This window comes from Tachypleus tridentatus, chromosome 9, assembly GCF_004210375.1.
Source record: "Tachypleus tridentatus isolate NWPU-2018 chromosome 9, ASM421037v1, whole genome shotgun sequence".
In the NCBI taxonomy this organism is placed as follows: domain Eukaryota; kingdom Metazoa; phylum Arthropoda; class Merostomata; order Xiphosura; family Limulidae; genus Tachypleus; species Tachypleus tridentatus.
The window spans coordinates 63,636,143-63,658,704 of NC_134833.1; the positions used below are offsets into that span (position 1 = coordinate 63,636,143).

Here is a 22,562-nt window from a genome sequence, read left to right on the forward strand (position 1 = left end):
TCTCAAAGTGGAAGTATATAGATCATTAAACCTAGAAAAAGAACTGAAAACTTTTACAAACTTATTAGATTTCTTTTTTTGTGCTTGAGTCAAAAAAGGATAAAAATACGGTTTATATCATTAACATAATATATTAGTGATTATGAAAAATATGGTTTGGTTTTCTAATTTCGCGCAAAGCTACACGAGGACTATCTGCGCTAGCTGACCCTAATATAGCAGTGTAACACTAGAGAGAAGGCAGCTAGTCATCACCACTCACCGCCAACTCTTGAGCAACTTTTTAACCAACGAATAGTGAGATTGACTGTCATATTATAACGTCTCCACGGCTAAAAGTGCGAGCATGTTTGGTGTGACAGAGATTCGAATCCGCCCTAGTCAAACGCCCTAACCACCTGGCTATAATAACCATGGTTAAATTTACAGCTAGCAGTTACCTCCACGAAGAAAACAATAACCAGACAAAAACAAGTTCAAAACAGAAAGCTTTAAAAACTGTGGCTTTGTTCACCTTGATCTCGAGGTTTTAATCCTGATAATATAATATTTAATCTGAATGATCTCAAGGTTTTAATCCTGACGATGTAATATTTAATCTGAGTGATCTAGAGGTTTTAATCCTGATGATGTAACATTTAATCTGAGTGATCTTTAACTTGATGTTTGTAAACAAGCTCTAATCAAAATCCTTAACTTTATCACTCCTATTTTCAACTTAAACTCTGTTAATTATATTCACAATTTTGAGAAACCTTACAAAACCTTAACTTCCTTTCAAGTGTTAACCAAATCGAAAAACGGTATAACACAATATTTTATATAAACTAAACTAAGAAATATTGCTTTTTTCATTATTCTACAGATATAATTCCTGTTGTCCTAAGCCTGGCATGGCCAGGTGGGTTAAGGTGTTCAACTCCTAATCTGAGGATCGCGGTTTCACATCCTGATAGCACCAAACATGATCGCCGTTTCAGCCGTGGGGTCGTTATAGTGTGGAGGGTTAATCCCATTATTCGTTGGTAAAAAGAGTAACCCAAGAGTTGGCGGTGGGTGGTGGTGACTAGCTGCCTTCCCTCTAGTCTTACACTGCTAAATTAGGGACAGCTAACGCAGATAGCCCTCATGTAACTTTGCACGAATTTCAAAAACAACAACACAAACCTGTTGTCCTACCTCTCCATTAAGTGTAAAAAATGTTGAACTATAAGCCGTTAAAACTGACTAAAAACAAAACTATTATTGTCACTAAACCAGACAATGGTAAGTAATAATAATGTCATTTTACAAAAAGGTGAGTATATTGGCAAAATAAACCACTAGATCAGTGAATCTTGTAAATTAAAAATTAAAATGGACACTGACATGTTTTCCTAAAATTGTAAGAGAGAAAATAAAATCCTACGTTTCCTGAAGACCCTCAAACAATATTATTTCTGGAACAACTTCGCACTAATTGCCCCATGAGGCATCAACCCAGGTGTTCTTTATGGCCTAACCAAAGTACAAAAAACTAGATATGCTCTTTGCTCTGTTCTCTCAGCTGTAGGTTCTTGTAATCGCAACTTGTGTAAATCTGTTGTTATTGTACTTAACCCTCACTTTTAACGGATTTACTCTTACTGATTCTTTTATCTTTGCTTCTGAAATCTCTAAAATTTTTGTTCTCTCTACTAAGTTAAACCGTCATTTTCTCTCTAATTACAAAATATGTACAAAACAGAATGAACGTCGCTCTTTTCCTTTTATTAGGGTTTTTTTCTCTCGCCTTCAGTTGCTCAGCGGTAAGTCTGTACGTTTACAACTCTAAATATTGGGTTTCGATCACAGCCAACCCAACCTTTCTGTTTTTCTTTTGTCAGTCCAGGTAACTTAATTGTCTCACCCCATAATAAGAAGACGACTACTGGACAACAGTCCAGCATAGAAGACACTAAACCACGCCCAGTTCGTAGAATTTACAGTGTTGTAATACATGCTATAATGTTTCAACAGTGTTACATTTTTTTTACCTAGGTAAGACAAACGATATGTCTACTAGACGTTCGCTTCCTGTCACCTGGCAACCCACTCGAAATGTTGAACTTCGTAGTAGACGACTGATAAAACTGTTTATTCATTATTCTGCCTCTACCAAGTGACAAAGTTGCACGAGACTCGATGATAGTTAGTCTTTCCTTTTCAAATACTCTCATAGCTAACATTAACTCTAAGAAGTCAGATTTCATCTAAAAACTCGACAATATGAATTCTCCTTTAGCGTTGATGAAATATGTACTTTTTACATTAAACTTTTTATTATGGGTAAGTAGATCTTCCTTAATATAAAATATATGTTACTGAACCTGTCACATATTTATTTGTTCCATTCAGTGCTGAAGTAAAAATTAGGTATAACGGAAAAAGAAAAGCTGAAATTCACGAAAGATAAATTCACGGAATGGCTTTGAATTTTGAACTAATATTATAAAGCGAAATTGTCCCAAAATATCAAAATTCTTTCCAACTGGTGTTTGGTCACAGAAAACGACCAATTAAATATATTTGTTTAGCCGAAAAATGTGTGCATTTGAAGGATCTTGATTATTCTTTATGAGGGTATATATATATATGGAGAAATAATGAACCCTAATTAGTTTTGTTCAACTTACAAACATTATTTTACTTGGTTGAGTTCAGTTTGAACTTATTCAAAATATTTCATCTATCTGTTTTTCTTGTTAACTGCTCCTATGATTTGTGGAAGTTAAACCTTGAGTTAAAGAAAGATATAGACCAAAAAACAGATGATAGTTTTTAAGTGTTATTATGAACAGTCTTAGATTAGTTTTCGCCTACCTTTGTTCTACGTATCTATGTCACATTCTTAACCCTAATGACTTGGTACTGCGAAAAGAGATATATAGAATATATACATATTGAACAGCTGATCGATATTACAAAGAAACTTGGAGTGAAAAACTTAGTTAAGATCATTCGTTGTTTTTCGTCTTTAAATTCGTCAGAGAAACTTAATTAGTTTTTCTTTTTTGTCTTTCGTTAAATTTTACATAATTGAACTTGTGATAACTAAACATGGAAAGAGCAACAACGTGGTAAACTTCTTATTTTTGTTGAAAACAACTTTCGAATTTTGTAATAATAAGTGATTTTTTCTGAAAGGTTATAAACTCCTAATGTAAAAGGTTATACCAACCGAACTGATGACGTAATTACTGGCACATCGTTGGTCATCAAGAGATACCATTAACTACCTCTGGTGGCAAATATTTCTTGGGAAAACTGATTTATTTAAATTATTTCACTATTTTTTACTCTTTAAGGAAGTAATATTACTAGTTTTACATGTGCATTACCGTGTAAGTTACGTCATCTGGCAAAGAAGGACATGACAGACTAATCTAACACAAACCTGGATTTCAGCGTTGTAAGTCCGCAGACATACCACTGTGCCACTAGGTGGTTCTGGGATTAGTCTGCTCATTAAGATATTAAGTACAAAAAACATAATGGGCTATCTGAGCTCAATCCACTACGGGTAGCAAACCTAGTTTCTATGGTCGCAAGTCATAAGACATACCGCTGTGCCACTAGGGGACTTTTGGGTAAGTCTGCTTATGTTTATTGTTCAGTACAAAGCAACACAATGGGCTATTTCTACTTTATTTGCCCACGACGGGGTATCGAGATCTGGTTTTAGCGTTATGGCCCTTCAGACTTACCTCTGAGCACTGGAGGCAGTCACTCTGGCATTGCTTACCAGTAATATTTCGGGTTGTTTTGAAATTTCTTGTAAAACTACGCCAATGTTATTTGGACCAGCCGTCCCTAATTTGAGAGTGACAGATTCGAGGGAAGATAGCTAATCATCACCACCCACCATCTGCTCTTGGGCTACTCTTTTATAACGAATAATAGGTTTGACCGTCACATTATGAGGCCCTCAAGGTTGAAAGGGCAAGCATGTTAATGATGATTGTATTGGAACACGCGATCCAGATATTAAGAGTTGAGCGTCCTAACCACCAGGACATGCCAGGTTCCAGCCACTAATTCTATTATGACAAATTTATCAATTGAACCATAATTAATATTAATCATGCATAATTAACGATGACGAAAAATCCACTTGAAGTAAAAATGTATTTGGGCTCTAACTGAACTGAGGACTCAGGACAAGTCACCCGGGCCTGGCATGGCCACCTAGTTAAGACACTCGACTCGTAATCTGAGGTTCTCGGGTTCGAATCCCCGTCGCACTAAACATGCTCGCCCTTTCAGCCGTGAGGGCGTTATAATGTCACGATCGATCCCACTATTCGTTGGTAAAAAAGTAACCCAAGAGTTGGCGGTGGATGGTGATGACTAGTTGCTTTCTCTCTAGTCTTACACTGCAAAATTAAAAACGGCTAGGGCAGATAACCCTTGTGTAGCTTTGCGCGAAATTCAAAACAAACAAACAATCGCGTCATCTTTTTCCTCCCCTCTCATATATTTTGTGATACGACATTCATGGTTAAAATGTCGGTTTGAAGTTGCTTTCTTGATTGCTTTTAGCGTTTTATATTAATTGTTTTATTTTCATATCATATCCTCTAACTGCTGCTTAAAATATACAAGCATAATATAAAATATATAGAAACTGAACAATAAATAGAAGCAGTTTTTTAATATCGACTAAAATTCGAAGAAACTTTTATTTATATTAATTCTCAATACCATTTTTTAATAAGCTTTAAGAAATGTTTTCCTCGGAATTATTTATATGTATAAATTGTTTATACAGATCTAACTCACAATATGTGTTGGAACCGATCTGTGATGTGGTCAAATTTTCACTAAAGTTTCACTGGTCTGTTTATTGAACAAACATGTGGATTGAAAAAATATTGTATTGTTTATTCTTTCACATTTCTCTTAATTTGTGCATTACGGAATTGAAAGCAAAAGTGTTAAAATCATTCGCCTATCTACTCTTACCCTTATAACCACTTTCAATAAATACAACTTCGGTAGCTGAATAATAAAAAAGAAAGAAAAGGAAAAGCAACTGAAAAATTTTAAGTTCATCGAGAAATCCTGATTGCTTCAAAAGCGAGTACTTCTAAAGAATTATCCGCTAAAATTGAATATCATATGTTTCTTTAATTGTATACAACAAAACCTAGGAGCGGCCTTATTTGGATTAGGTTTATGGATTCGAACAGATGAAGACTTCTGGGAATACGAGAACAGTCTGTCAGTCCGGAACTATTACCAAGCTACTTACATTGTTATCGCTGTGGGCGCCATACTGCTTATCATGGGATTTATTGGTTGCTGTGGAGCTGCAACAGAAAGCCCGTGTCTACTTTTTAACGGTAAGTACTTTGTAGTATGTTACTAGTTTAAGCTGAGCTTTTGAAGTGTTTTCATTTCATTGTGTTACGGCGCTCAATTCTTAATACGAGGGTGGAGGGTTCGAGTCCCAGTCCCACCAAATATGGTCACACTTTCAGCCGTGATGGCATTATTATGTATCGGTCAATTCCACTATTCATTATAAAAGAGTAGTCCATGAGTTAGCGCTGAGTGATGATGACTAGCTTCCTTCCCTCTAGTTTATCACCGCTAAATTAGAAACGTTCTTGTATGGCTTGACGCGAAATTTAAAACAAACCAAAAGTACATTAATTACCAGTACATGAGGAAAAAGTTAAAATCCGCTGATGAAGAAATATGTTGATTTTGAAACGGTATACTAGAGAAAAGGCAGCTAATCATCACCACCCACCACCAACTCATGGGTTACTTTTTTACAACGAACAAGGTCAACATAATTGACCACCGCGGCTCAAAAGGAGATCATATTCGTGGATAGGATTCAGACTAGCGCCCCTCGGATTGGGTGTCGAGTAAACCAGCCAGCAAGCTAGAAAAGTCATTATGTTCTATTGAAAGGATATTCAACAAACCCTACATGTATTTCTGTGTCAACCCTGAATTACATAAAATATTCATTTTCTACATAAGTAGAGTTTTGGTTAATCTTCATGTCTCAGAAATACAGCAAGTTTATAACATTTAAGTGTTTTATTGAGATGTACATAAAAATGAACATTGCTAGTTACTATACATGGCTTTTATAAACTCCATAAGATCTACAAACATTCTGAAAAGTTCAAATACATGTTGTATTCTACAATTTGAATCAAGTCTTGCATAGTCTTATGACATCTATCGTTTGTAGCCGAGGTACAGTGTGAGATATTTTCTTCTTTAAAAACATTAGTAGTTCCTAAAAGAAACGGTTAAGTTTGGTATTTCGTGGAATTTGAAAACTCGGACAATCTTCATTCCTAAGCTTAGCAAAAATGGTTATCACTTTATAACAGTTTCTCTGGTAGCTCAACGGTAAACCTATTTGGAATTATTTGAACTTACGATTGTACAATATGATACTTGCTTTAGGTCCACATATTAGATCGCAACACCGAATTTCAATGTTACAAATAGCTTATTGTGCATTTTTGCGCTAAACCAGACATATATAAACATACAAAGAACTTAAAAGTGCTTCCATCATCATGTGAAAATGAAAACGCTGTTCTATATATAAATTAGGTTGGTCTTAATTATTGTGTATGACATTACACCTTTACCCTAAAGTTGCTGATTGAGCTACATAAGCTTTCCAAACCTTTTTCAAGAATTAAAATATAAATGGAAACTTTTAGCTAAAATAACAGCAACAGCACACATGAGTTTGTTTTCAAAGCATGAACAATACGTTGAAGAAGGGTAATGGTACAGCTTTAAATCAAGTTAGGTTGGAAATCAGGATTTTTGTTGTTGTTTTTTCTTCTCATATTTTGGTTTAAATTGAAATTATGATCTGCTCATGTGTGTGACGTTAAATATGTGTCCTTGGTACACTCTGAATGTATGATGATGGAATAATTGTGAACTGTTAGCACTTTTTCCTGAGGATGGCAGACTGGAACAAGTCCAGACATGTTGAATTTATTGATCTCCACGCTTTTATCTGCGTTTTCATTTGTGTTTTTTTTTAACATATTTCTAACTATTTTATGTTTCAAAGTATTGGTTACAGGACCAGTAAAGACTCTTTGCCCCCTGGTGGAACGGCGGTAAGTCTATTAGACTGAGAACGCTAAAATTCGGAGTTCAATTTTCTGCGGTTGACAGAGCAGATAATCGAGTGTGGCTTTACTCTAAAATAAGCAAGAAACCTAAAGACTCATGTGTCACGGAAAGTGTTAATTTGTAACACATTTCTAATTACCTAATAATTTTAACTACTGGTTACAAGGTCCCTAAAAACATGTGTCATAAGAAAATGTAATGTTTTGTAACATATTTCTCGCTCTTTATGCTTTGAAGTATTGGCTGCAGGGTCCCTAAAGACTTATGTGTCACAATGAAGCGAGATATTTTGTAACATATTTTTAATTATTTTCTGTTTCGATTTTTTAGTTACAGAGTTTTATGCGCTACGAGAAAATGTATTATTTTGTAAAGTATTTCTCACTATTTTCTGCTTTGAATTATAGGGTAGGGGGAGGTCATAGATACTTATGTATCACGAGTAGACGTAAACAGCGTGTGTGTGTTTCTTATAGTAAAGCCACTTAGGGCTATCTGCTCAGCCCACCGAGGGGAATCGAACCCCTAATTTTAGCGTTGTAAATCCGGAGACATACCGCTGTACTAGCGGGGGGCGGATGTAAACAGAAATAGCACCTCTAACTTCAGCAGTAGTTTTCTACGTATTTTACTTAGAAAATGGATGATTCATTAATTTGGTCTGTTCTTTACAGTTAATGTTATGGCAAACTGAAACATACGTCGACTCGGCTGATAGTGAACGTTATATAAACCACTTGGTAAACTGGAGATTAAAATAAAAACAGGAGTTATAATATCGTTAACTTATTTAGATGGTCGTGACAAGCTACAGATATTCGTGTGGAAGATAAGAAATAAATCGAGTAATTTTATGATGACTAATCAGTATTCTCACATGAGTAGATATACTATTGACTGAAAATATGTTTTATAATTATTACAGTATTTTGTTACCTTACTGGTAATGGTCGTTATGGAACTGGCTGCAGGTGGTCTTGTATGGAGAGCGTCAAATGGAGACAAGGTAACTTTCTTTTTCACACTCTGTATCTCTTCTGTTATTTACTATCTTATTCACTTCCTGCCGGGCTTCATATGAAGCTTTAACTTTCATTTATACAAATAAAGTTAATTTTGCACGTAATTGCTTTTTAAATCTTACTTCGTTTAATAGGGTTAAATTGTTCTCTTTAATCGTTAATTTATAAAATGTTGATTAGTTTTTGTCATATATGCATTAAAAATGATATACAGTATATAGGTACGTGATAATAAGTGTAGAATGTGTTTGGTTGTTTTGCAACCAATCAGAAAGCACCACATCAGTGAAAAGCCTATAAACGAGCAGGCAGTCATACCATGCCAAGTAGTAGCATTATAACTCCAGTAATCGATTTCAGAATTAAAATATCATATTACGAGCATGTACAAACAGACGTTTCGACTGGTCAAAGTTACTTCAGAAGATGTATGAAGATCTGAAGATGATACGTGAAACTGTTAATTATAATGGAAGTCAAGGTACAAAAATGGAACTGTCGAAATTTGATGTTATGTGTCTCAAGATATGGTTTCATTGAGATAAACAAAGGCTGAAAACAGGTATTAACAATGATTTTACTGTAAACACAGGTGTAGATGCTACTTCAATACAGTAAAACACACAACAGCAGAACGTGGTCCCTAATACTACTGGGGAGAAGTGGTAATCAAACGAAAGAACTTGAAAAGGTGAAAAGTTATGTTATTTACAGCAACTATGTACGACAGTTTGTTCTATATCAAAATCAGTGTCCAACATCTACAATGAAGCATGGTGGTGGTTCAGTACAAGTTTTGGGCATCATCTTAGCCAACGGTGTATTTGATCTACATAGAAATAAGTGCACTCTGACAACTAATAAGTATATCATGCTGTTCTCTAAAGGAACACGACTCAAATGGGAACCCATCTTCTAAACATAGGAAATGTGGTGGAACCACTTCTTGATTGTAAAAAGTCTGATGGAATCCTCCAGTTAATAGTTTGTCCTGAAGAAAAAAATGACTTAAAACCAACAGGAAATGTGGTGGAATCCTATCTCGATTTTTAAAATAATATATCTAAAAAGTACATGATATGTAGTGGAACCGCTTCTTGGTTGTAAAGAAAGTGATGGAATCCTCCCAACCATGGTTTACGCTAAAGAAAGAAATTACCTAAATACACAAGAAATGTGGTGGAACCACATCTCGATTTAAAAAAGAAGTGTTGAAAACATACAGGAAATGTGATGGAACCGTTTCGTGGTTGTAAATTAGCTGATAGAATCCTCCCAACCATGTTTTGTCCTACATAAAGTTCTAATTTGTACATTATTATTTGATGAAGTCAAAAATCTCACCAAATAGCCACTGAACTATGGGTTGGGAGGGCAATACAAGACATTTAGAGTAATATTCCTGAATTATTTATTGCTAACTGTATGTTAATAAAAAAATCAAGGTATGATGATCCGTGAAAATCAAAGGGCTCGCATACACAACAACGATGGATTGTACATAAAATACTTCTTTGTTTGGTATCTTCTGTGGTAATGTTTTGTACCATCAATATGTTTACTATCTAGTTCTAACAATTTTTCTAACGTAATATACTGATATAGTTCAATGTCCTGTTAATTAGTGCCTTTACCATACTGGGGGTGGGAATGCTAACTTCAAGAGGTAAGTTTTATATTACTTATCCCCAATTGGTAGTACCTTAATTTCATTATTTATTTATTATTTTTCATGCTTTTCTTATTCTTATTTTAACTTAGAAGAGCAGTCACCTTTCCACAACTGTCTGCAGGCAATAAAGGATGATATATATATATGTAGGACGTAGTGGGCTTGAGCACCCATATCTCGCTCTCTTAATTTCTAATTTTCTTATGTAAGACTAGCGAATTGGAGGTCAAGACTGGTAGATGTTGTATCCCCACCGCAATGTGGTTCCTACTTCTACAGTCACTTCCAAAACCTAGGATACATTTTATAATCCCACGTTGTAGCTTGTACCCTAGAATTCTTTTTAAAAACATGCAGCGTATTTTGTTTTATGTTAATGTGCTTTGTTTATGGCTTAAAATTTTATAGTTATAATATAATTAATCAGAGGTTGGGATCTGTTGTTTTTAACGAAGACCTTACTCATGATTTTGTTTTTTCATTTAGCTTCATTTGGATGTAATTATTTAATTTCACTAAAATGTATATCTATATATATATTTATATATATGATCTTGTATTTTTTCATCATATGATTAACAACATCTACTACACACACATAACAAATAGGATACATCTACAATTAAGTTCATTAATCAATAAATATGTATATATATAATACTGTACAAAAGTGTTAGGACAAAGTCAAAACTTAGATTTCAGGTTACTTTCAAAGAACAATGTAGGTAATTCACAGATGAAACATCATAACTTTATTAATCTTTATATTTAGTACAACAGAAACTCAGTGAAAGTGCTTGAGTTCAGCAAACAGTTATTTTCTATGTCTCTTTTGATTTAATGACTGCATACAGTCTTTCAGGCATTTTTATCACATATTTGATCAAAGTTTCCTCTGGAATTTTACTTAAATATCTTTAATACACTCCCATGAAGAGTTTTTTGAAGTAACCTTTGATTTTTCAAGTTTTTGATCTATCAAATCCCAGATCTGTTCTGTGAGAGGCATTGCATCATTTGAATGACTCCAATAGCTTCTTTATTAGCTAAGTAATTCCTGCATTAGTTGGATGAGTGTTTGGGGCCATTGTCTTCTTGGTAGTGGAATCCTTTATCAATACTACACAAACTACTGGGTATACCATAACGAATCAGTATCTGATAGTACTTGCACTGGTCCATTATTCCATCTATTTTGCAAATGTCTCCTCTCGCCTCAGCAAAATACACATCCAAACCATCAAACTACCTCCCTCGTGCAAAGACGCTTTGCATTGAGGTAGGTGTCGCTTACCCATTTTCCGCCGAACATTCAACTAATGCTTTGAACCAAATATTTCAGACTTTTACTCATCCGTCCATAACACCATTTTCTAATTACCAACAGTCCCCCTTTTGTACTCTTTTGCAAATGTCTGTCTCTTGATAATATTTGAAGATCAAAGTGAAGATTGGTACTATGCATATGGACAGTTTTATGTCATTTGATACATGGTCGTTTATCTCATGCTTGAGATCAGTACCAGTCTTCCTTCTGTCCTGAAGACTACATAAACAAAGATATTTAACATCAGTATCATTGACTTTAGATGTTCTGTTTCTTCCCTTTCTATTTTTAAATTTACCTGTCTTGGTCTCACGATCTGTGGTGTATTTGACAGTGTTTGGGGAACATTTCAAGTCTGCAGCAATTTGTCGGAGAGTCAAACCAGCAATATGTAAAGCTTCTATACGAAGTATCTGCTCTACTGACAATTCTATACGGTTTTTGGACCGTGGCATGACAACTAAACTTAATACATAGTGTGTCAACCATATTTTTATCAAGGTTTATTTGTGAAGTGCTATTAAAATAATTTCTTCCGGCATATATCGGTACCATATGCTAGCTTTTTTCTATATACTTAAGACACTGCATGGGGTACCATGATAGTTGTTTCAAACCCTGAACTTGATCAGTATGTTCATTCAAGCAGAACCCTTATGACATGTCCTCAGTACAAATATATGGGAATTTTAAAGAATAATAAGTATTCTCACCCTGGTTCACTCAACTGTCAATAGGGATCAGTGAAATATTACCATAGTGTAAAAATTTACATTCGGTAATTGCATGGAAGAATTAGCTCCATAAAATGGAAATAATAACAAAATATTATCTTTTCCTAACACGTTTGCACAATATTGTGTAATAACATATATTTTTTGTTTGTTTCTGCGAAATCTGGTCAACGTTTTCATTTATATATAACTCTAAATACCAAAGTTTATCAAAAGATGTTTGAACACATAATTAGCAGCGAATTAACTATTTTTTATAAAATGAATGACAGTCTACTGTATGGAGTAAACGGTTTAAGTCTATTTGTTCCTTATACGTGGACACATCTGTGAACAAATTCAAACCTTATTTTGCATGGTCACTCCACACGGCCCATGAATGGCCAAAAACTACTTGGTTTTCCTGTTGGCTGCCAAACAGTATTGATCATCTTGAAGGTGGTGCATTGATAGCATCTTCTCTGTGGTAATTTATTGAAATGATCTGAGGTGTGATATGGTGTGATAAACAAAGATGATCTGTAATCAGTCAAAGATTATCAGAATGCTATCACAATTAACCATACCAGTGTTATTAAAACAAGCTCTCTTCAGAATCTCATCAGTCGACTTTACCTTTGTCACCTGGTATGTGAAATTCAACATCACTGTGTGTGATCTGTATAAGCTTAACCTAACTTTCTATCAAATAGCGAATTGGCCTAGATCACTCCTCCTTTATCCAACTCTGAAAATGCCACGATTAATTACAAACCTTTCACAACAGAGCTCATTTATGCATCTCACAGAAACTTTATATCAGCAACTTGCCTTTACCACAGAGATAATAAATATATATATTTATCAAGCAAATAAACAATTAAAAGAAAAAGAGATATTTAATAATTAATAGGAGTTCGAATAAGACTGGCAAAAGCTGGGAAAGATTCATTTTTCAGAGACATGACATAAAGAACAACATCAAATCTTGATTTGAACATCATGCCAGTTTTTTAACACTTTACATCACATTGGCAATGGTCGCAAATGAAAATGATCTAAAAGCAAAGATCTTCCCCAACATCAAGGAACACCTCAGAAGTCATGAGTACTTTGTAAAAATCCATTCTTGCCTCTAAAAATAAAGCAGTAAATAAAACTAATTTTTCTATGCTGAAAATATTATCTGGCCAAACGAAAAACTACAAGTCACTTGATGTAGTGATAGATGCTTATCAGAATGTGCACTATCCAACAGAAGTCTTAAACACTCTTGAACTTACTGATGTTCATCCACACAACTTGTAGCTCAAGGTCATTCCATCCGTAATGTTTCTCCATAATTTTGATCTCCTAAAACTTTTCAATGTGGCACTAGACTGTGAATCATACAACTACTGCCCCGTCCTTAAAAGGACTGGAAGTTTCAAGGACGATGATGTATGTCTTTATACATAGAATACCCATCATCCCTGAATTTAAATTGTTGCAGTTTCCAGTCTTTTACATTTTGCCATGTCTATTAACAAGGCTGAACGGCAGTCAATGTGTTTGGCTTTAACCTGATGTCACCATGTTTCCCTCTGGAACAATCGGATGTTCGATGGTCCAAAGTTAGCAACCCCAATAATCTGTACATCCGTGCACCCCAAGGCAAAACTTTGATGTTTACCTTTAGCTATCGACCAACTGATGATTTTCCTCTGTTCTTAAACAACTAAAGCTATTATTTTTCTGTGTTGAAGTTGTGGTATGCCTGTCAGTTTGTGACGTAGTTTTGTAAAATAATATAATACTAATTATTTGAAATGAAAGATGAATAGATCATTGAGTATGCAATAGTTTTTGTCTCAGGAAACGCCAGGTATATTTGGTTAATTATATATAAAAATCATGTTGACTTCTTAAACAAAAAGTATAATACAATTAAATATGCAACAAAAAAGCATTTAGCCTAAACATAACAATATTTGGGGAGTTGACTTAAAATTTGTATTTCTATAGTTTTACATACATTACTGTAAAGTAAATTTTGTATCTACTACATATCATTAGATTGCTTAGTAGCTTTGTATTTGTTACGTTTTACCATCAAAACGTACAGTAACAAAAACAGACATTCTAGTTCATGGATTGAAAGCAAGCAAAGAAAACAGATTTTAATCTGAGATAGTTCTTCATTTATAGTTTAAATAAAATTATTTTATGCATTTTTACAGCTTTAAAAGTTCCTGACTGATCAGATAAATGTAGAATTAGAGAAACAACAGTATGATGAGAATTCCCGACGTTTTATGGATCTCATGCAGATTCACGTAAGATATTTTAAGACTTTGTTTCTTTTCTATTTTCATGAAATAGGTAAAGTACAGCCTAACTTATAACAAGCTGGGATGCTGCTAAACAAAGAGTCTAAGGCTCGAAACGTGATACCATTGAATACGCTCCTCTGAACATGTTTTAAAGTGCACAGTCAACTCTGCTGTTCGATTAAAAATCGGACGAAGCCTTTGTGTTGACTTGTGCTGCTAGCTAAACCCTATCTCGAAACAGTAGCTCAAAATTAAGGACGACTATACTGAACCTTGATCATTTCTAACCTAACTGTTTAGCCCATCTCTCACATAAGATGTCATTCATGTTGAAATTTTCAAATTCAGGTTTTAACTTATATATATAGGACTACAACACACATACAAACTCACTTAGAAGAATTGCTTATATTTAGTGATAAATGGGAACTGAAATAATATTTATAACTCCAGAATTTTTTTATCCAATATACAATATTAACATGATGTTAATATTTGAAGTCAGCATCTTTAGCTCTCGAACGTATGACTCTGTCTCTAGGAATCCAATTTAGTTCCTCAACACACACTTACTAAAAGTATGTTATTATTTTAAATAATCCTTATAAAATGTACTTATTTTATCAGAAGCTAGTTTAACTAACACTCGATTCCTAACCCCAATCAAACACTCAACTTCTAACCCTAATCAAACAATCGACTCCTAACCCTAATCTGATATAAGTGGTGCTACAAAAATAGGCATTTATAACTTCTCTTATTTCTAAAAGGTTATTCCAAGATTCTCCCTGTTACGCAACGATATGTTTACAGATGTACACTGCTAAAGTGAATGGTTCTTTTACTGACGTTGGGCAAAATGTAGATTGCCCATTGTACAGCTTTGCAGTAAGAAAACAACAACCAGCTAAGTTTTCGGAATAAAGAGTACATACTTGTGTACGTATTCCTAGAATGTGTTACAAACAATTGTAATGACACTCTTTCACTAAAAATATGATTTTAAAATAAGAGCATGAGACATATTGAAAATCATGCTTATAACTAATGGCAGTAAGAGGTTTTCACTAAACGTTTTGTTTCTTTGTTTTGAATTACGCGCAAAGCTACATGAGGGCTATCTGCTCTAGCCGTCCCTAATTTAGAAGTGTAAGACTAGAGGGAAGGCACCTAGTCATCATCACACACTGCCAACTCTTGAGCTACTCTTATACCAACGAATACTGGGATTTACCGTCACATTATCACGCCCTCACGTTGTCTCAGAGGTTAGCGAAGTCCTGCATAGTTTGTATTCTGATTTTTGTATACTTGATATTGTGGGTTATTATGCTGTCAATGCTGTTTTGTCTCGCGCAACATCGTAGTTATTCACCAATAACCGATCGTTACGTGGCAGGTACCTGGTGGACAAATTCATTGAAGAGGTGTAAATCACCAGGAACAGGTGGATTTACTGTATACGAGGTCTGTTAAAAAAAATACGCGGACTGAAGTCATAAAACAAAATGTAGTTTATTTAGAAGTTACAGGTCTGGGACCCCTTCAAAGTACTCTCCTCCCCAACGCACACACTTATCCCAACGGTGTTTCCACTTGTTGAAACAGTCCTGGTACGCTTCTTTTGTAATGTTCTCCATCTCCTTCGTTGCATTTGCCTTAATCTCGGGAATCGTCTCAAATCTTCTTCCTTTCAAGGGTCTTTTGAGTTTGGGGAACAATAGAAAATCGCAAGGAGCAAGGTCAGGTGAGTAGGGGGTGGGGAAGAACAGTGATCGAGTGTTTGGCCAAAAACTCACGAGTTTTGAGGGCTGAATTTTGCAGCAACGCGGTGCATCTTCAATTTTTCGGTCAAAATCTCGTAACAAGATCCAACTGATATCCCACACTCTTCAGCAAGCTCCCTGACAGTCAGACGTCGATTTGCCCGCACCAGGGTGTTGATTTTGTCGACGTGTGGGTCGTCAGTTGACGTGGAAGGACGTCCAGGACGCTCATCATCTTCAATGGACTGTCGACCATCCTTAAAACATTCATGCCACTTGAAACATGCCGTACGCTTCATAGCAATATCACCGTAAGCCGTGTTAAGCATAGCAAAAGTTTCAGTCGCAGATTTTCCAAGTTTAACACAAAATTTCACAGCAAGTCGTTGCTCCTTCAGGTCATACATTCTGAAATCTGCCAAACGAAAAAAATCGCACTTCACTTAAAACCGCGTAGCTAATACACAAATGAAGATATCTGCAATCGGAAAATGGCGTCGTAATCAGCTGATCTGTGCAAACCTAGCGACACCAAGCGGATTCCTCTGGAACCAACTGGAGCCGCGCAATTCAAACAGTCCGCGTATTTTGTGAACAGCCCTCGTAATTCTGTTATATTTTTACATCTCTTTGTAAATGAATTTGTTAGTGTCTCAGTTTTTTCTTTCTAAAAGAAGTGATAAACTAGAGATAATACAGGTAGTCAACACCACATACAGCCAACTATTAGGCTACTCTTTTCCCAACATGAAATGGGATTGATCGTTACATCATAACGCCTCTATGGCTAAAACAGCAGGCATTTATTTTTTGCCACGAGATTTGACCTGTTCTCCCACACTCAAGCGCCTTAATTGTCAGGCCATGAACTTTTGACCAGTAAGACTCAATTTAAAATGAGGGAGAGAGGATGTAGTTTTATTGGAAGTGGTCTTTTATTAATCTTGTTTATAACGCCTGATAACTTATTTCTAAAATGTTGGTATTTTTATCTTATGCTATCGATATAGTTATTTAACCTGATTAAACATGTTTTATGGAGGCGATCTTCCTGTTAACTGATATCAGATTACCTGTTAAAATGAGATGATGGATATAATGTTGAAGTTTCATGTATTGAAAGCAAATGACGGAATTAAACATGTTCATCTTTTTACAGCTTCTACAACAGGTAGTTTTTGGTAGCTTGTTTCAAAATTGGATTCAGATATGTTACACAAACATTAATAATACGGTTCAATATAATGATTTTTTACGAATACTAAGAGATGAATACATCATGGCTGCCCTCTATCTGTCCTTTTATTTATACTTTATGTCGAAATTTGTGTAATATTACAGTAGACCACTCCATTCTTAATTCACTGAAAACAGATATTTTTAACGACTTGTGTTCTAACATGTTGATGATAAGTTTCTCACATCAGAATATAATCTAATTTATAGATCAGAAATGTTTTAGAAGAACATCCTGAAGCTGAGTTATATTGAATAAGAGAAAGAGGCTTACGGTTAGGAAACTTGGTAGTCAAACGGCGGAGTTCCTTGAGAATACTGAAACAATTAACATTTTGGGTGTCATTTATCACGTTGGTGGGGAGTTTATACAGGGCCTTAGTTGACAGGGTGTTGAAGTAAGACGTATTCGTAATTTTACATAAATACATCGAGATTTATCATTTACGGTTAAGGCATTAATCATTTATGTTCTTGTAATTTTGGTTTTGTGGTACCCACTCCAAGTTCTTCTCTTAATCCAGTTTCGGTTTGATTTATTTCATTCGGAATTCCTTATATTTGTTTGGGATCATGTCATCTTCACCAAACCTATTAGTGACAGTGGAAATTCCTTAATGTTGTTTAAGATGGTGCCATCCTCACCAAACTTAATAGTGGCAGTGGAAATACATTGTTTTTATTTGGACTAACGGCATATTCACCAAACCTATTTATGAAAGTATAATTCATTTATTTTATATAATGTTTCATATTTCTAGCTTTTATGTTACTATAGAAAAATATTTTAAATCTTGATTAGTAATTTCGAACCTTGATTTTTACATAATTCATCTTCTTTTCTGGGATGTTTCCAAATCTGTTTAATTCCTGTAACATGGTGTTAGACGGACACCATTAACAAAACTCCTAAAATCTTAACTATTTTCTCATTTATCGTTCCAGTCGTGATTAATAATAGATATTATGTAATACTTTTTTCAATAATTTGTTGATATTAGGATAGAGTCGACGTGCCATTTTTTATTTCCGTACTTTGGATGCCTAAGGCAGTGGTTCAGTAAAGTGTGGATATTAATTCTAACTTAAGTTATAATTGGAGAGAAGATAACTGTCAAATTTATTTAGTTTACTGTATTATTCTTGGAAATTTTCTGACCAATTTGCTATTTCCATCTCTTGAGTCTCGTTTAAAGTTTTATATTTTTTGTATTCTTGGTTAAGCTGATTACGAGGTGCTAGAGAGGTTTTCTTTTGAAGGTTTCCATGACTTATGAAAATGTTACATAATTTTCAAAACGTCAGTGTTAGCAGTAGAAGCTACAGTTACACTTAGATAGAACATTTGATTCTTTTACTGGGTTTACAAAATGGAATTTCGTTTAATTGTTGTGGCAGAAGAGGATAAAAAACATTGTTACTTCACGTGAGTAGCTTTAAAACAGAATACTACACATTATGTATCTATTGTTCAGAGTCTATGGTTCATTTTTATTTCAGTGACCTAAATATCGGACTCTATCGGATCTATTTTTTTTATTTGAGAGCCATTTTTGCTAGCAGTTCCTGATTTCGAAGTGATAGATTAGAAGGAAAGTAGCTTGTGAACACCATTTATTGCTAACTATTGGGCTATTATTTTACCAACGAAAAGTAGGATTGACCATTATATTATAACACCTCCATGGTTGAAAAAGCAAGCACATTCGATGACAAGATTCGAACACACAACAAAAAGATTGCGACCCGTGCACTCTAACGGCCAGGGCATACCGAGTTTTGTGAGATTTTTATTTTTTAAATAACGTCTTATGGTTGGTGGAGTTTTAACATATTATAACAAAGGGTAAGGGGCTATGACTGTTTTTTTACATAGCACTTACTGTACGTGTAAGCAGATATAAGACAATCCGACTTTTGTCCATAGTAACGAAATATTACTGTAAGGTTTACAAAATTGTTCATAAGTGCTAAATAAATATATTATGTTCCCACAGTTTATAAGGAGTATAATGGCCATTTAACTTAATAATATATTTAGCGTATGTAGTCTTTTTTTTTTTTTTCCTATTATTTTGTCGTGTTTCAACTTATGAATATGTTTTCATTTTCTGAAAAAGTCTTCTTGTTCACGTTCTCACAGTATGTGTCTGATAAAATAAAGTTTATTTTGATTAATTGTTTTGGAATTAAGCATAAAGCTACACAAAGGTGTATCTGTGCTCTTCTATCCACGGGTATCGAAACCCGGTTTCTATCGATGTGGTAAAATAAAGAAAAACTTGAAAGTTTATGAAGGTAAAATTCGGTACTTAATCCTTACGATGGGTGTAGCTCGGACAGTACTGAGAAGTTTTGCGCTTGACATAAATTAAAGTTTGGAAAGTACTTTTGTAACTATTTAAATATAATATAAAGAAAACATTTTTGTTAGTTCTGTATTGTTAAACAACTAGCAAGAATGACGTCACTTTAGAAAATTCGACTTCACGGTTCTATAATTTGTTGTTTCTTTTTCGAAGGGTTGTGGAGAAAATCTTCGTCGTTACCTAGCGTCTAAAGGTGGTATTATTGGAGGTCTGGCAATAGGCCTAGTCTTAATTCAGGTATTTATCTGTAAAATTTAAAATAATCAAATAATAATATACTAATGAACCAAATATTTGAATAAATTCTAGTTTATATCTGCTAAATATATTATTTAATTTATTTTATTTTCTAAATTGCCATACGCCTTTAAGTTGAACACGCTGCTATAATCATGTTTCAACAACACAAAAACACAATTTATTCACAATCACAAGTTTCAGAAATAAATTCAACATCCATAATAAACAAACACCTGGCGAGGACTTAACACGAATATTAATGAATAATTTATCACAAATTGTATTTTTATTGCTGAACCCTAACGGAGTTTTTATTTTAGACTTTACATGGTTTAAAAATTTATCAGCAGAAACACTTATTGCTAAATATTTGAGGCTGATTTCTAAAAATATTATTACTTTTAAAAATAAGATTATCACACTAGGGTTCAAAACTAAATATGCAGGTTAAGAAAGTATGTCATCGGTACGTTTGTAATGAAATCCGAGAAAAGTTGTGATGTTACAAATAGTTTTGAAGAAAGTGTAACGAAATATACATATATTTCTTTCTTTCCCCATAGATGGCCTGTCTGCTATTTTCTATTTGTGTGTTCACTGCTGTGAGGAATGAAATAAAAGATTTCTGATACAGTAGTTTCTTTTAAGTTTGTTACCACAGGAACGGAAAAGGTAGCCAAGTTAATTGATTAGACCTGGTAAAAAAAAAAATATTTTAAAGAAATTAAGTTTAATAAGGCTTCTACTATAAATATATATACAACAGATTTTTTTTTACGAATAAATGTAAGTTTCCACCGTTCCGCAACGAAATACTCATGTTCGACGAGATAAGCAAGTTTTAGGATTACGATTTAATCATTGCGTTTTATATAATGTCGTATATTATATTATATCATGTTTTATATTTTATGTTTACTCTGACCTTTAATAAAAATCTCACTTCTGTGCACTGCGGGTTTTTCAGAATATTTATATTATTTGTGCAAAGTTTTATCTTGCAGTCACTATCGAAATACCACGATCATGGGAATATAATCTATATTCATAATTATGCACTTTCGTTATGCCTCTATCTTAATTAATATGAGCCTCAAGTATTGTTTAATTTTAGAACTGTATTTGTGTTTCGGTTTAAAAAAACTTATTTTTGTACTGTTTTGTACGTTTTCCATTCGATATGTTTAATAAAAGTCCAGGTTTTGACCATCTGTTTGTGACCATATTTTTTAACTGTACACTACAAAACATGAAATATTTCCAAAAATTGTAAAAAGTTTCATGACTGCAAGTTCAGATGGCAAGAAAATTTGAAAACGTTGCAGGTGGGATGATTACTTCTGCAAGGCACTTTAAATGCATTTAAATATATCTGTTCTTCTATAGGTCCTATAGGACGATACAGTCCTGAACTTGGAAATAACTGCAATAGGCAAGTTGCACTGAAGGATAAGACAGACAGACATAGTTGCTGATGTTCATTTTCACTTTTCTGCACCCATCTGTCAAGAGAGCGTTGTGAACCTGGTTAACAAACTGTGGAATCCAAGGTTTAATTTATGACGATACTCGAGGGTTTCATCCAAAATATACAGTGTCATGCAAAAGTATTCACCCCTTGCAAAATTTTCAAATTATGTTGACGTCTGAGCCTACAATCATAAAGCTTTAAAATAAGACTTAATATTTAGAATCTACACAATCTATTCCAAATTGAGAAAGCTAAACAAGCGCTGATACTATGTAAGTGTCTTAGGATTTTAAAAAAAATACTAAAATATTCTCAATTACATAAATATTCAACCCCTTTGCTACGAAAACTCCAAATCAGTTCAGATGCAAAATATTAGTTTGAAAGATCACGAAATTAGTTTAATGGTTTCTGTCTATGTGTAATTAAAATGTTTTAATATGGCTTCAAAGTAAATACATCTGTTCAAGCCACAACTCACGTAGTGATATGATAAATCAACCATGAAGACTAGGGAACTTTCCAAACAAATCAGGGATAAAATGGTAGGGAAGTACAAATCAGGAGAAGGTTACAAAAATTTCTAACTTCCTGATTATCCCTATCAGTACGGAGGATCTCATAATTAAAAAATGTAATGTACTTCATACTACTCAGGTTAGGCCACGTCCAAAGTAAGCAGATGGACAAGAAGAAAACTGGTTAGATATGCCACTGTGAAGCCAAAAGTGACTTTGAAAGATCTTTGAAGTTCCATGTCTGAGATGGGAGTCAGTGTTCACACATGAACAATATCCTGGTCCCTACAGTGTTTGTGCGATTGGCAAGAAAGAAGTCATTGCTGAAAAAAAAATCATCTTACATCTCGTATGGAATTTGCAATAAAGCATGTAAATGACATTGCAGAAATGTAACAGAATGTTTTGTGGACAAATTAGAGAAAAATGGAGCTTTTCGGTCTAAATTCAAAGTGTTAAATCTGTCACAAGCTCAACATAGCACATCATCCAGTCAACATTATCCCAGTTGTCAAACATTACGTTATGGTAACACTTCTTATTAGCAGGGTCTGGGAAGCATATCAGGATTGAGGAAAAGATGGATGGTACAAAGTACAGATGAATTATAGAGGAAACCTGCTTAAGTCAGCCAAGAATCTAAAACTAGGTCGGAAATTCAATTTTCAGAAGGACAATGACCCGAAACATAAAACCAAAGCCACAGAAGAAGAAAATGAAAGTCATGGAGTGGCCTAGCCAAAATCCTGACTTCAATCCAATGGAGA

General features: G+C 34.3%; 1 protein-coding gene across 1 annotated transcript; it reads left to right on the forward strand.

Annotated features, from left to right (window-relative positions):
• The first annotated feature begins 2,123 nt into the window (after positions 1-2,123).
• On the forward strand, positions 2,124-22,533 carry LOC143227381 (tetraspanin-8-like). The gene is made up of 7 exons (XM_076458834.1): positions 2,124-2,307; positions 5,172-5,363; positions 6,720-6,783; positions 7,085-7,133; positions 8,075-8,155; positions 19,720-19,803; positions 22,465-22,533. The coding sequence occupies exons 1-7, from the start codon at positions 2,304-2,306 to the stop codon at positions 22,531-22,533; spliced, it is 543 nt and encodes a 180-aa protein (XP_076314949.1). The 5' UTR covers positions 2,124-2,303.
• The last annotated feature ends 29 nt before the right edge of the window (positions 22,534-22,562 follow it).

Bases quoted from the DNA above. Each gene is read 5' to 3' on its own strand.
- LOC143227381 (XM_076458834.1), top strand. The intron at 5,364-6,719 runs GTAAGTACTTTG...GGAAACTTTTAG, and splicing joins CCCGTGTCTACTTTTTAACG to CTAAAATAACAGCAACAGCA. The intron at 7,134-8,074 runs GTAAGTCTATTA...TAATTATTACAG, and splicing joins TGCCCCCTGGTGGAACGGCG to TATTTTGTTACCTTACTGGT.